The 16,199-nt window shown below is 38.8% G+C and overlaps 1 protein-coding gene across 34 annotated transcripts in view; it reads left to right on the forward strand.

Annotated features, from left to right (window-relative positions):
* Nucleotides 1-16,199, forward strand: part of RIMS2 (regulating synaptic membrane exocytosis 2) — a 695,597-nt gene that overhangs the window by 380,812 nt on the left and 298,586 nt on the right. For all 34 annotated transcript variants that reach the window (XM_029062326.2, XM_039911826.1, XM_039911827.1 and 31 more), the window contains 4 exons: nt 2,321-2,420; nt 3,395-3,518; nt 5,165-5,211; nt 8,857-8,969. In XM_029062326.2, coding sequence (XP_028918159.1) covers nt 2,321-2,420; nt 3,395-3,518; nt 5,165-5,211; nt 8,857-8,969 — 384 coding nt within the window. The remainder of the gene's footprint in view (nt 1-2,320; nt 2,421-3,394; nt 3,519-5,164; nt 5,212-8,856; nt 8,970-16,199) is intronic.

The following is a 16,199-nucleotide window of genomic DNA, read 5'->3' on the forward strand; positions in this document are numbered from 1 at the left end:
CCCCCAAAAAAACGAGTGGTGAAAACCATTTGTTCCTTGCTTTTTGGCTGGCATGGTGTGATACACCGTGTCAGCAGAGAGTCCTCCGATAAGTTACAGTGGTCAGCAGAGATGGGATAAGAGACAGCTGAGCTAAGTCTTCTCTTCTGCAAGCCCCTCTGCTGTTGCCCTACAGCTATGAGGATTTCTGTGTGACAATTGCTTATTTAATTCGTTTCCCAGAGGTTTTCTGGCATGGGAAACTGCACCATTCCATAAACCTCCAGGGAATAACTGTAGCAGCATTTCTTTCAGAACACGCTTCTGGTAGCAAGTTGCAGGGTAGGAACATTCACAAAAGAGAAGCTCTCACTCTGCTGTTGTTATTTCTGGCTTGGATTTGGCATGAGTGTGTGTGTGTGTGTGTGTCCTGTGTGTATGTGCATGCACGTAATTCTGTGTGCAATTCTGTTGCCCTTACCCCTGTCTCCTTCACTCCCTTTCTGTGTTTCCATAAGTCAATAAGTTGTATTTTTTGAGCACTTATTGTTTGCAGAGCACTATGCTAAGCATGTATATGTCCCTTCCTCTATAGGACTCTGTGAAGGTCTCAATCAATAGTATTTATTGAGTGCTTACTTTGTGCAGAGCACTATACTAAGCATCTGGGAGAATACGATACAACAGAGTTGGCAGTCACGTTCCCTGATCACAATGAATTTACAGTCTAGAGCTTTCAATCTACAATTTATTAAGCACTAACTGTGTCCAGCCTACTTTGCAAAGCTGTGAGAAAGAGTACAGAGGTGGGAAATGGACCCAGGTCCTGTTCTTTTGTTTTATTCTGTTGTCGTCAGGCATTCTAGAAGCGTGTCCATAGGGTTTCCTTGGTAATAATAATAATAACAATGATGGTATTTGTTAAGCGCTTACTATGTGCAGAGCACTGTTCTAAGTGCTGGGGTAGATACAGGGGAATGAGGTTGTCCCATGTGAGGCTCATAGTCTTCATCCCCATTTTACAGATGAGGGAACTGAAGCACAGAGAAGTGAAGTGACTTGCCCACAGTCACACAGCTGACAAGGGGCAGAGTTGGGATAAAAATATGGAGGTGGCTTGCCATTGCCTTCTTCCAAGAAGTAAATTTGAGTCTTCACCTTTGACTCTCTCCCATGCCACTGCTGCCCAGTACAGGAGAGTTTTGACTTGTAGCAGATTGCCTTCCACTCACTAACCAATGCCTAAGCTAATAATGGAATGGGTATGCCTCTGCTTGACTCTCCCATACCGTGGCTGAGATTGGTAGAGTACTGCGACTCTCCAGGTACAGTCCTGAAAAGTACATATCCCTTTAGGGGCTCTTAATCTCTCAGTGCACCTTTTTCTTTGTCTTTTCTGTCTGTCTTCTTTCCTTGCTGAATTGGCCCCAGCCCCTATCCCGTTTGAGCCCTGGAAAATAGGATAATGTTTTTTTGTGATCAAATGAAAATAACTGTGGTATTCATTAATGTACCTCTTCTATGCCAGACACTATGTTAAGCACTGGCATAGATATAATGCAGATGATCAGTTGCATTTATTGATCTCTTATTGCATGCAGAACACTGTACTAAGCGCTTGGGAAGGTACAGTATAACGGACTTAGTAGACACATTCCCTGCCCACAATAAGTTTACGGTCTAGAGGGGGATCACACACAGCTCAGACCAGACTCAGTTCCTGTCCATATGGGGACCGCAGTCTGAGGGGAAGGAAATCTTCTTTTTTATAACATTGTCTTGAAAATATTATGATTTTGGATCAAGATAACATTAGAAGGTAGGAAATGAGGCAGAGGATACGGAAATTGTTCAAAAAATGATTTTGCTGTTAATTCACTGTTTCTCTTTCACTGAGATTAAATTAATTTTCATATCTATCTTTTCTCAGAAAGGTCTCATGTTGAATTTAAAATGGGTATTGTAACTCTAAGTAACCTTTGTATTAAATTATAGATGGAAAGGTCATATTAATGAGAGTAATTTAGAAAGAAAATGATTGTGAAAAATATCAATTACTTTTCCTATAAACATGATTTATTGCAATTAGTCTTCTAGCTCATTCACCTGGTATTTGTTGTTTCCCGTAAGTCCAAAAAGTGGTATGTAAATCATCAGCAGAAGGTAGGATTGTTCTCAGTACATGTGTGCATCTCCCAGTGTTACAAATAACAAGCACAAATTGAAAGTCTTCAGAATGGCAGTTTGAAAGGTACATTTCTATAAATAAGTTAATTACTGTTCACCTGATGGTTTTTCAACTGCACTGCTTAATAATAAAGCTATTTCTTTGTTCAAATAGGTGGTAGGAGGAAAGATGACTGAGTCAGGACGGCTCTGTGCATTTATCACCAAAGTGAAAAAAGGAAGTTTAGCTGATACAGTGGGACACCTTAGACCAGGTATGTTTCTCCATTTCCAGTTCATATGGTGAATTTTTTTTTTTAACCAAATCAGTGGCATTGATTGAGTGCCTAGCCGAATGCAAAGCAATCAATCAATAATGGCATTTGCTGATCACTCACTATGTCGCAAGCACCGTACTAAGTGGTTGGGAGAGTTCCCTTAGTGTTGGGAGATATGATTCCTCCCCTTAAGGAATGTCTAGTGGGTATTAAGCATTCAGTAGAGTACAGTGGAAGGAAGACACAAGACTCCTGCCCTCAGGAGATTTAAATTTAATCCATTATGCTTGTATGATAAATAATGGGAATGATTTCTCCTTCAAAGAGAGACCTTTATTAGTTTATAGGCATATATATTTTATACAGACCTTATGCTATCTTTTCTAAATCCACAGGATTTTATATAGTTTCTTGTTTGTTTTTGACATCTTTATTGATCTGTTGTTCTTTTGGATGATTTCCCTCTTCACTGAGCAGCATGTGAATTTTTTTTTTAAATAGGTCACTTTTCCCCCCTCTTTGATATATCTCATTTGAGACATCTCCAAAGACTTTTGAGAGGATTTTCTAAGAGTGAACTTAAAGAACAGAAAATCTTTAGAGAAATGAAACTCTTAAATGGGCACATGTCGAGATGACTCGAGTACAGGGACCAGAACTCTTCAAAGAAGCGACTGATCTAGATTTATGGAATTTAGAACTGGAAGGACTATTAAGAGTTACAAAAATAGCTTGTAACATTTGTTTTTATTCCTTATTGTTGCCCAAATCAAAGTTATTCTTTGATATAAAGTACATTCATTCTAATGTTTTGACTTGTTTAAAGATACACGGTAGTTCTAAATGTAATTTAGTGCAATATTTTCTTTCAGTAGTCTGTATTTCATTGGAGCATAGAGGCTTTTCTTATTTCATGTATAATTGGTGTCATCAGTCTTTCCTCCTAAGAGTATCACTGTTGTAAACTGTAGGTGATGAAGTGATAGAATGGAATGGAAGGTTATTACAAGGAGCCACATTTGAGGAGGTATACAACATCATTCTAGAATCTAAACCGGAACCACAAGTGGAGCTTGTAGTTTCAAGGCCCATTGGGTGAGTTGTCTATAAACCTTAAAAATGGCTAAAGATCCAGTGTTACTGATTGTAAATTTCGAATTGATCATCTTCCTGCTGAAGGATTATTCAAGGTGTCTTTAAACAGAATATCTTGATTCTCAAGGAACTCTTTTGTTTTAAAAAAGATAAGGTAGGGCTTTTTTTCTCCCCTTTTGAGGAAAGCTTTGGGGACATTTTGTAGGCTGTGGAGAAACCAAGAGGGTGTTATCGTCCCCATATGTATGAATCTGTATGTATTCATACACACGTAATTGTCTTTACCACAAACCCAACTCCCAACCCCCTTCATGTGGAAGCTGCAGGGTAGGACTTTCTTCACTGAGATGTGAGAGGTTGCAGGAAGAAGAGGGGAGCTGGGGTGGCTGATTTTTTAATTGTTATGTGTAGCACTTGATAGTCTCAACTGCCCTCTTCCCTTTCTTTTCCCCTTCTCCCCACTTTTCCTATTTTTTTTTCCTTCTCTTTTTCCTCCTACCCGCAACTCACTGTTAGATATTCTTATGTGAGCCCACATGATAGCCTGCTTATGCAAAAAAGTGAGCCAGTAAAGCGAGTAAATACAGTATACATACATGTACTGTCTCACAAATAGATATACATACTCAAATCCTCACTCGGTAATAACTGAGACATTGCCGTCCACTGACACTGAGTTACACAGATACTTTCCTACCTAGATGTCTTAGGCATGTGGAGAGGAGCAGCAGTAGCAGTTTAAAGGCTAATAAAATGAATGCAGACGCAATTGCTGTAGTTGCTGGCTGCACAGCATTCCTTATGCAGAATCCATAGCAACTAGCAGGGGCTGAAAATCCGTACAGCAGGGAGGGGAAACCCACTACAGGCAGAAGAATAGCAGCAGAAACAGTAAGATAGAATAGAGAGAAGAAGATGTATCTGCTAAGTGTTACCGCATCCTTGAAGTCCGACAGAATCCATACCAAGGACCACCACGAAGTCAACGATAACTTCTACTGGGCCAGTGGCTACAGCCCCAGTTGTTAACCTTTTTCCTGTTGCTACCACTCAACTCTATTCCTAGGTCGTCTGTCTGGTTGTTTGTCAGTCGATCAGTGATATTTATTGAGCACAGTACTAAGTGCTTGAATCCACCCCTGGGTTTAGAACAGTGCCTGGCACATAGTAAAGCGCTTAATACAAACCATAATAATAATAATGATAATAAGAGAATGTGAGTTGGTAGTGCTAAGTGCTTACTGTGCAAAAGGCAGTGTATTAGGTGTTGGGAGGGAATACTCAGGTGGGAATTAGACCTGGTCCCTGTCCCTCAGGGAGCTCACAAGGTAAATTGATCCATGCCCTAAGGAGTTTACAATCTGTGTGTGTGTGTGTGTGTGTGTGTGTGTTTATGCACCCACCTGTTGCTCTGACTGCTTTCTTGCAGTAAATTCAGAAAGTAAAAATTGGCAATTGACTCCTACTTGGGGTCCTTTTCTCTCTTGGGCCACATCTCTGGAATAAAGAATTTCAGAGGGTGGGAAGGGGTAACATTGGGGCATAGAGTAGTATATGTACAAAAGTGTTATGTAATTATTTCATTTTAGACCAAAAGTTGAATAAGGTTAAATGAAAAAAAAGTTTTCTTTTTTTTTTTCTTTTAGAGATATTCCCCGAATACCTGATAGCACACATGCACAACTGGAGTCTAGTAAGTTTCATTATTTTGGTAGAAAATGGCATGAATATGTATGCATTGAGCATGGACAAATTGAAGACATGTCTGCATCTATATTATTTTAATAAGGAGGTACATAGATCACAACCAATGCAATTTTTGTAGATTCAAAGTTTAGTTTGATTTCATGCTTTCAAACTGAACACAAAGCACAATATATATTGTGCAACAACTGTGAAAAGTAGAATTTCAGTCTTGGAAGTTTTGATTTTGTACAATTTGTTTCATAACATTACACCCTAAACTTGAAATAACAACAGAACCCTTATCTTGATTAAATTTTGATTTTATTGACCTATAAAAGGGAATGACTTATATAACTTGCCATGTAGACTTAGTGGTAGCTAATGACTTAAATGAATAAAAGGAGTAGATGAAGGTAATTGTTCTTGAGCAATGTATAAAAATATATCATTTAATATTAGTCATTTCAGTATGTTCCTATTGTATTGCTCAGAAATGAAGACAGCCCTAAATTTAAGATGATTCATCCCTCAATCTAGCAGACCAAAAAAAGTAAATTATTTCAAGCTTGACATTCTAATTTAGAATTAGTATTAGCAAAATTAACTACCTTATTTTTCCAGGTTGCCCATTGGCATTACCATCTTCCTGACTTTACCTTATTCATTTCATCAATTTTCATCATTTGCATCATTATCATTATTGATAAAAGCTAAAATTATTTAATACATGCAAAGTGTTGGGCTTGGGAAACTTGCTAAGCATGTGAGAGATGAAATTCCCTTAGTGGAGGAGTTTGTAATCTGAGGAAACGCACTGTTTACTAGTTTATGTAGAATAGTTAAGAGTGAGAAACTCAAGTCAATAATGATGGAGCCTCGATCCAGTCACAAGTCTTTGAGTTAAGTCCCTTAATGAAGAAATTGATTATAGGACTAATGGTTCACATGGCAAATTACCTTTGTCAGTCATGTTCTCACCAAGACATTGGGAGTGACTAGTGAGTAGGCAGGCAGGAGTGCAGCACATTGCAAAATATACATGATCATTTTACAAATCTGATCCATTGATCACAGTTTAACGTTCATTCATTCAATCATATTTATTGAGCACTTACTGTGTGCAGAGCACTGTATTAAGTGCTTGGGAGAGTACAATGTAACAGACACATTCCCTGCCCACAGTGAGCTTACAGTCTAGAAGGGGAGACAATATGATCTGATAGATAAATTACAGCTATGTACCCAAGTGCAAGCAAGTGCTACTTTTCTGTTCCTCAGTTTCTTCAACTGCAAAATGGGAGTCAATACCTGTTTTCCCTCCTATTTGATATATGAACTCCATGTGAGACAGGGACCGTATCTGGCTGGAATAACTCATATCCAGCCCAACACTTAGAACAGTGCATGACTCAGAATAGGCACTTAGCAAATACCATGAAAAAAAGGAGCCAAGGTGGAAGGGCAGGGATAGGAGGAGGGGAGGGGCAATGAGCTAGTACTTGCAGAGGTTAACCTCCTGTGCCTTTCTCCACTCCTTTTGCCTCATCTTCCCTTTTCCCAGGGATGGGAGAGGGCAGTGCCCATATTCATTCAATCATATTTAGTGGGCACTTACTGTGTGCAGAGCACTGTACTAAGCACTTGGAGTATAATATAACAAATACATTCCCTGCCCACAGTGAGCTTACAGTCTATAGGGACTGAGCCCAGACAGTAGCATATAGAGAAGAGCAAAGGCTTGGGAGGACTATCTGTGTCTGCCTTCCCCTCAACTTTTCTTCCTCCTGTAGCCTCCACAGCTGATAATGGAGGTAACTCAGTAGCTATTCCCACAGTTTTTAGGTAGATCGCAACTATGGAAGCATATTACAGTAGTGGACCCACACCTTGCAGACCAGCAGCCATAAAGGACTTCCCCTTCACCTGAAGACCCATTAGCCACATTTCACCTGCAAGGAGTCAGCTATGGCTTGAGTGCTATAGGTTGCTGATCTTCGCCTTAAAGTTATGAGGCAGACTTTGTACTCTGACTGCCGAGGAAACATGTATTGCCTTTTGCAGACCCCCAGGTTTTTCTAAATTAATAGTAATAATAATAACTCTGGTATTTGTTAAGTGCTTACTTTGTGCCCGGCACTGTACTAAGCCCCAGGGTAGATACTAGATAATCAGGTTGGACACAGTCCCTGTCCCACACAGGGCTCACGATCTTAACTGTATTTTACACATGAGATAACCGAGGCACAGAGAAGTTGAATGATTTGCCCAAGGTCACACTGCAGACCAGTGGTCAAGTCAGGATTAGAATCCAGGTCCTTATGACTCCCGGATAATGCTCTATCAACTGAGCCACCCTGCTTCATTTAGGCGAAGTCCAACTGAATCTATTCATCAGCAGTACTACTAAGAATTTTGATTCTGCATTTTAAAACATTTGAGCTAGTCTCAGTTTTAAAAACAGAGGTGAATCAATCAACTCTATTTATCAGTCAGTGTAATTTGAGTGCTTGCTATGTGCAGAGCACTGTACTAAGTGCTTAGAAGAGTTCAAAATAACAAAATTAGCAGCACTTACTGGGTGCAGAGCACTCTATTAAGGATTTGGATGAGTACAGTATAACAATTATTAGACAAATTCCCTGACCACAAGGAGCTTTCAGTCTAGAGTGGAACCAGCTATTAATGTAAATTACAGATATGTACGTAAGTGCTATGGGAATGGCTCTTTCATTTCGAGCACAAGGTCTGCCTTCATTTGTACAGGTAAATGTGATTGTATTGTAATTGCCTAGATCCCAATTTTAAAATGACTCTGCTAGAGCTAAAACTGAGGGGAGAATGAAACATTTGTCTTGGTTTCAGAGCAATATATGTTTCTGATTCTTGTCATTTTCATTATGATATTTCTTCAAAATGTTTCTCTTGAAGGGTGGAGACCTTTTGGTGCCATATAGTTTCTCCAGAGGTAGAAGGGACTGGAGAATTTTTATTTTATAATCCCCTTCCTCCACCAAAATACTGAATACTTATTTGATTATTTGGCAAAGGGAGAAGCCATTTTCCCTGTTCTAATGTTACAGACTATAGGCAATATCCACCCCAAACTCGCTTCTATAGGAATCATTGCTTCTGGTATCTAATTTTACAAAAGCAGAAATCATTTCCAGAGGCCCAGAAATCTTGCTTCACTCTCCCTAGGTGATTTGATAATAGGAATTTCCCTAACTCCAGCATAGTTGCTGGGGAATATCATGTCCAATTCCAGTGGTTAGTGAACTCTTCTGTTTCCATTGTGTTGGGGTAGAGTAGAATTGAGCCCTCATTGGGAACCTACTTTGAAAGTTGTTTTGTGTGGGAAATAAGGATTCACCTCTGCTCTTATTGCACCGGGGAAAATGGAGGAAACTGGCATCACCCCTATAATGGGTATGCCTGTGGCACTGAGTAATATAAAATGACCTGGAGGAGTTACTTGGGATGCCTTCTTTGAATTTTGGGGTGATATTTGGGCAATAGATATGCAGCACCAAAATGTCACTAACTCCCTGTAGAACATTCGATCTAGAGAAATAGTTTATGGGATGTTTAGCTGTAATTTCCTTTTTTTAAAAAAGCATAAGATATTATTATCTTTACAAAATTATAATTGCAGGTTCTAGCTCATTTGAATCTCAGAAAATGGACCGCCCTTCTATTTCCGTGACTTCTCCCATGAGTCCCGGCATGTTGAGAGATGTTCCCCAGTTCTTGTCTGGACAACTTTCAGTATGTAAATTTTGGATTCTTTTTATATTTATTTTTAGAATATCAATATTTTAATCATGATACCAGTCAATAGCCCGTCAAGAAATTTCTTTGCAACAGTTATCTTCTTGACTATCATCTTTCTCATGCCAGGTTTGTCTCATTATTTTTTAGATTAAGAAATGTTGCTCCTTGTTTGCCTACTTAAGAATCCATGTTCAACCAAGCTTTCTGGAATTTAATGGTGCTATTTTGTTTTTGCTGGTTTTATTATTTTCTCAGCTTAGGGCTTTTCTCTGTATAGTGGAACGCAGCAGAAAATACCAATAGGGCAAATTTAGCCTCTTGATCCCTTGTGGAGAATGAGTTTTTCCCAGTGGGTTCTAAACTCCCATGAGATGTTTGCATATGCATTATCTTTGCTAATCAGATGGCAAAGAACTTCAGCTCCTCAGCAGTCATTGAGTTCCCACTCCGCAGCCACGGCTCTTTCTCCAGGTTGAGGCTGTATGATTTCTCTCGTTGAGGTTGGGTTGGATTGTGGGGAGTTTGCCTTAAAGTCTTCTCAGAGACCCATCAGGATTCTGCTAATGTTGTTAACAAATGGTGTGTTTCATCTGTTTCCTACATGGATCAACAAACAGCCTTTGAGATATAAGCATGACCCAGATTCACTCTGAAGTCCACTCTTTATACTATTCCTTCCTGGGCCTTTAAGACACTTTTAATTTAAACCCTCCCGGTGATTATATAAAGACTTCTGCCAATCTTTTCAGAGTCTTAGTCAACCATAAATTTTGCCAAACCAGCATTTACCCCACTACCTCAAATGTTTTAGATAACAAAGTTGCTTATATTGTTTAATTTGAACCCTCTTCGCTCTACAGACTAATAATTCATCGTCACACTTGAGAAAGGGGCAAAAGGAAAACATTGTCATGTTTTACATAAATATTATGGTTTATTTCTCATTCTTTTTCACTTAAAACTTGATAAGAATTATTGGAGTTATAGAATGACTTTTTAGGAAATGAAGTGAGAGAGTAGTTGTCTAAAATTTGATTGGGCCTTTTACAAAGAATGAGATTATGTGAGGAGTCTAGATTCCTAGATTCCCTGAGAAGAAGATGCACTTATATCATAATAATTAGGGTATTTGTTTAAACACTTAAACACTGTATTTAGCACTGGGGTAGATACAAGATAATCAGGTTGAACACAATCCATCCCACATGGGGCTCAGAGTCTAAGGAGGAGGGAGTAGTATTTAATCCCATTTTACAGATGAGGAAACTAGAGTACAGGGAAGTTGTGGCTTGCCCCAAATCACACAACAAACAAGTAGCAGAGCTGGGATTAATAATAATAATGAGGATGGTATTTGTTAAGCACTTACCCTGTGCAAAGCACTGTTCTAAGCACTGGGGGGGATACAAGGTGGTCAGGTTGTCCCATGTGGGGGTCACAGTCTTAATCCCCATTTTACAGATGAGGTAACTGAGGCACAGAGAAGTTAAGTAACTTGCCCAAAGTCACACAGCTGACAAGTGGTGGAGCTGGGATTAGAGCCCATGACCTCTGACTCCCAAGCCTGTGCTCTTTCCACTGAGCCACAGATTAGGATCCAGATCCTCTGATTCCCAAGCCCGTGCTCTTTTCAACAGGCCACACTGCTTATTGTCCCTAAATCAGAGAATTTTTGAAAAGCAATAATAATAATTATGGTATTTAAGCGCTTACTATGTGCCAGGCACTGAACATAGAAAAGCAGCATGCATAGTGGATAGAGGTTCTAATCTCAGATCTGCCATTTGTCTGCTGTGTGACCTTGGGTACGTCACTTCACTTCTGGGCCTCAGTTACCTCATTTGTAAAATGGGGATTGAGGCTGTGAGCCCCATTTGGGACAAGGGACTTTGTCCAACCCGATTTGCTTGTATCCACCCCAGTGCTTAGTACAGTGCCTGGCACAAAGTAAGAGCTTAACAAATACCTTAACTATTATTATCATTACTAAGTACAGAGTTAGTGCAGTGCTACATTTGTTAAGCCCTTCTATGTGCCAAGCACTGTACTAAGCACAGTGTTAATGCAGCACTAAATTTATTAAGTGCTTACTATGTGCCAGGCACTGTACTAAGTGCAGGGCTAGTACAGCGCTAACCAAGTAAATCAGGTTAGACAAAGTTCCTGTCCCATGTAGGGCTCATAGTTTCAATCCCCATTTTACAGGAGAGATAACTGAGGCATAGTGAAGTGTCCTGCCCTAGGTCATGCAGTAGAGAAGTGGCAGAGCCGAAATTAGAAGCTATGACCTTCTGAGTCCCAGGCCCATGCTCTATAATAATAATGTTGGTATTTAAGTGCTTACTATGTGCCGAGCACTGTTCTAAGCTCTATCCATTATGCCCTTTCATTTTTATTAACCCATCTAGCTTCTTCTAATGTTTTCAACACTTCCGGTACTAGCAGTTGTTTTTTAACAATCATGTGTTTTGGAGGAAGGGATACAGGGAGGTTTGAAAATGTAGGGAATTAGATATTAAATGAGGATATGTCAGATATATTTTTGTTAAGATTTCCAAATCCAGATATTAAAAGTTAAAAAGGAAACTTTTTTTCCAACTAAAATATATTTTAAATACACCAAAACAGCAGGTCAAGAAATTAGTGAAAGGATCAAGATGAAATGTGAAATTAAAATTGGTCATTTTACATTGAAAACTCCTATTTTGTACTTATTTGTTTTCTTTATAAAACTCTCAAAATGATCAATTCTATTCAGGAGGTCTGAATTTACTGAGAGAGAATTTGAGTTTATTTGAGAGTCCTGAGAATCAAGGGAAGATTAAAAAGTAGCTTAATTGTCCCACTATCCAGTTCTCTCAATTACTACAAAAGCTTTCTTAGGGGTATAAAATCAATCAGTCAATCATATTTATTGAACGCTTACTGTGTACAGAGCGTGATAAGAGTTGGTAGACACATTCCCTGCCTACAAGGAGTTAACAAGACTAAAAGAGTTGATTTTTCTTCCCAATGAGTTATTACCAAGAAATAAATTTGATTTTGCAGTTTGAATATGTCTGTCCAATAGTGTGACTCTGTCAAAGTCTGATTTAAAGATTGTACGGTTACTGCCAAAATATAAATCCCCCCAAAATTTACCTCTTGGGAAAGATAAAGATATATTCATTTTTTTTAGGCCAGTAAGTAATGTTTTGCAAATTAGTGTTCATCATCAAAATGGCATAGTTTATTCACAAATAGAATCCGATTCAATTTTTAAATAAACAGTATCAAATCTTAAATGAGAATTCATTTTGAAATTTGGCTGACATTTCAGAGTTGAAGTTTTGGTAAAAAAAAATAATTGATACAAAGATTAAGATATATTCAAAGTAAAATTTACCTACCTTCGAACCCTGACTTTCTAAGAGTATACGAAGTTCCAGGTAGTGACCCCAATTCTGTACTATAGCCATGTAAACGTACGTTTTACTATTATTGTCTGTTCATACACTATGGAGTCCATTCTATAAATAGTTCTACGTTAGTAGTTCCAGGGATCTAATCCCTATCGAATGATGTTTAGAAAGTAAGTAGCTTTCTTATGACCCCTCTAGACTGTAAACTCATTATGGGCAGGGAACGTTTCTGCTAATTCTGATGTAGTGTACTCTCCCAAGGGCTTAGTACAGTGCTCTGAACATAGTAAGTGTTCTGTCAGTATCACTGATTGATTGATTGAACAGTCATATCCAGAGAGCATTAGAATTGATCCCTCAGGGTTCCAAAATGCAAAGACCTTCTTGCCAATCACCTCTATTATTTCCAGGTCTGTCCTACTAAGTCTGGATCGACAGGAGGTTTTCCAAGAAGCTGTCATCGGCGTATTTTGGCAGCTAGAACCCTTCTTGGGCTGAAGCCTGTGCTCCAAGTAACCTAGACAGACTGGGCTTGGGCCAGGCTTGAGTCCTTCCAAAAGCAGGCCCAGGGAAATGATGATCCGGCCCCAGGCAACTAATGAATCAATAATTTACTGGGCATCTACCGTGTGCAGAGCCCTTAGACTAAGCCCTTGAGAGAGTACGATAGAATTAGCCGATTTGATCCCTGCCTGTAAGGAGATTGCAATATATAGTGGCTAGCCAAGTTCACTTGAATGACCGTTACTATTGTTAGGTACTTGTTGAGCGCTTACTATGTGGCAAGTGCTAAGGAAAGTACTAGGGTAGATACTGTATAATCAGATCAGACATAGTCCCTGTCCTATATTCTAAGGCAGAGGGAGAACAGGAATTGAATCCCCATTTTATAGATGAGGAAACTGAGGAATGGAAAGGTTAAGTGATTTCCCCAAGGTCACAGAACAGCGAGTGGTGGAGCTGGGATTAAAACCCAGGTTTCCTGACTTTCAGTACTGAGTTCTTTCCACATCATATACGATGTAATTTTATGTTTTCTAGCAACAGATTGAGGCAGCTGTGCAAGTGTTACTCTTGTGAGGGTGTGGCCACTAGATCTACAAACCCTAGGTGCTCACTGCGTAATACATCACGAGGGAATGATCTCTCCTCTCTCCAGTCTCCTAAACCTCTTCTCTAGCTGTCCCTCCACCCAGAATTCAGTTAGAGCTTTATTAGGTATCAGGCTGAGGAAAGCGTCAACATTGTTGGGCCTTATTTTAGAATGGGTTGAATTTCAATTTATGCCCAACTTTATGGGCTGCAGTTTGGTTAGTAGAGTTGGAGCCTATGTTTACAGGGTGTATGAGAAGCCATGCTAGAAGGTATGTTACTAATGAAGTAAGTAGTCCATCAAGAGGATCATCATATTCATAGGCTTCTAGATTCTGATGTGTTCTTTCCCAAATACGGGGTATCCAAGTCTTGAGTAAAAAGGCATAGGAGTTAGTTAATGGCATCATGTTGCCCGTGAATAATAGAAGGAACAACCTGATTTTTGTCTCCATCCTCTCCCAACTGTACAAATTGAATTTTCTGTTTGGTCTATGTTCACATAGTCCCTTTCTCCATTGGGGCTCACTCATAGATAGTTGTCAAAATTAATTCATTATGGGATTATTTGGGGAAGCAACATAGCCTAGTGGCGAGATCATGGACTTGGGAGTCAGAGGATGTGGGTTTTAATCCCGGCTCCACCCACTTATCTGCTAAGTGACCTTGGTCAAGTCACTTCACTTCTCTGTGCCTCAGTTACCACATCTGTAAAATGGGGATTAAGACTGTGAGCCCCATGTGGGACAGGGACTGTGTCCAACCTGATAACCTTGTATCTACCCCAGTGATTAGAATGGTGCTTGGCACATAGTAAGCAGTAAGTGCTTAATAAATTCAATTATTATTATTTTGTTTTTAAACAATGTCCAGATAAGGATAAGGTTGAATTTTAAATTTTCTGTATTTTTTTATTGACTAAGGTGTTTTAATAACATTAGACCAGGTACTGCTTGGTAAAAGAGAGTGGCTTTGAGAGAATTTTTTGAGGGATGAAAAGAAACATTCAGGACACTTTATTTTGGGTCCTCGATATTAACAATTTTCCAGTGTCAAAAATTACCTTTTTTGTCTTTCTGTATTGGAATATTCAAACAGCCTTTGTTTTTCTCCAAACTAATCCATATCCTCCAGTCCTTAAAAATTTGAGAAATTGAACAGTAACTTTAATAGTGTGATTTTCTACATTAATATGGTATTGGTCATTTTGACACAAATATAGAGTTTAGGTAACATTAATTGTGGTAAAATGTTTCTGCTTTTAATAATTGCCAGTTTTTCATTTTCATTAATATTCTGCCCGATCAGCATTCATAGAGAAGCAGCATGGCTCAGTGGAACGAGCATGGGCTTGGGGTCAGAGGATATGGGTTCTAATCCCGCCTCCTCCATTTGTCTGCTGTGTGACTTTGGGCAAGGCACAAACTTAACTTCTCTGTGCCTCACTTACCTCATCTGTAAAATGGGGATTAAAGTGTGAACCCCACATGGGACAGCCTGACTATCCTGTATCTACCCCAGCACTTCAAGCAGTGCTTAGCACATAATGAGCACTTAAGAATACCACAATGATTATTATTATTATTGTGTTGTATGTTGAGAAGCAGCATGGCCTAGTAGATAGAGCACAGCCCTGGGAGTCAGAAGGTCACAGATTCCAATCCCAGCTCTGCCACTTGTCTGCTGTGTGACCTTGGGCAAGGCACTTAACTTCTCTGTGCCTCACTTTCCTCATCTGTAAAATGGGGATTAAGTCTGTGAGGCCCACGTGGGACAGGGATTGTGTCCAACCTGATTATCTTGTATCTACTCCAGGGCTTAAAATGGTCCCTGGCACATAATAATCACTTAACAAATAACATTATTATTATTAAAATGTATTATTATTGTAAATATGTTTTCATATATGTGTGTTTCCACATCTATTACTCTTTTGAAGGACTAAAAACAGACAAGCTATGTCCTATTTGTATCTTTAGTCCTTCCAAAGTCTTATTTAAATCCAAATCTTTTTTTGAGCCTTGAACCTATTTCCTTCATTACTACATGTTTGTCATTGCTTACTATGACATGAAGGCACATGCTGGAGACAGTACTGCAGTCAATAGTAAAAAACCTTAGATATTTAGAAATTAATTGAAGTTAAACTCAAAAGGTATATTTTACCAAATAGAAATGTTGCAGAAATGCCAGAGGTGTCATATATTAAAAGTAGCTTATATAACTTCACCCTAGTACCTGGAATACTTTTCAACTCTTATAGAATGTTATATCAAAACACCCTCAGTTGATTGTGTAATGTTCTATATGAAAAATGAACATAAGCTGTAAAACATTTATAGATTGTGGCTGGAGAGATCTGTGAGACCAAATGCATGATGCTTTTATTGTTTTTTGGTATTTGGAAGAATGAAGAGGCAGATTTTTATACTAAAATGAAAGAAAAAATAGTTTCACAATATTATTTCTGTTTTGAATAGTGGTCTCTCCTGCATGGAATTGTGTTCTTTGTAAATATCTCTATTAAAAAAGTAAGCCAAATTCAACTTTGTAGCAGCTTAAATTTTGACTGCTAAAATTTGTAATATAATTGCTGTTATAGATTGTGTTATCTGATATCTTTATTCACATTTTTCACCTTGCTTCTTTTCAGCACTGCAGTTTAATGTTTGGTGTCTTCTATAATATATGTAACAACCATAAAAAATATTTAAAGCACCTAAGGATTGAT

Source organism: Ornithorhynchus anatinus, chromosome 4, assembly GCF_004115215.2.
Source record: "Ornithorhynchus anatinus isolate Pmale09 chromosome 4, mOrnAna1.pri.v4, whole genome shotgun sequence".
In the NCBI taxonomy this organism is placed as follows: domain Eukaryota; kingdom Metazoa; phylum Chordata; class Mammalia; order Monotremata; family Ornithorhynchidae; genus Ornithorhynchus; species Ornithorhynchus anatinus.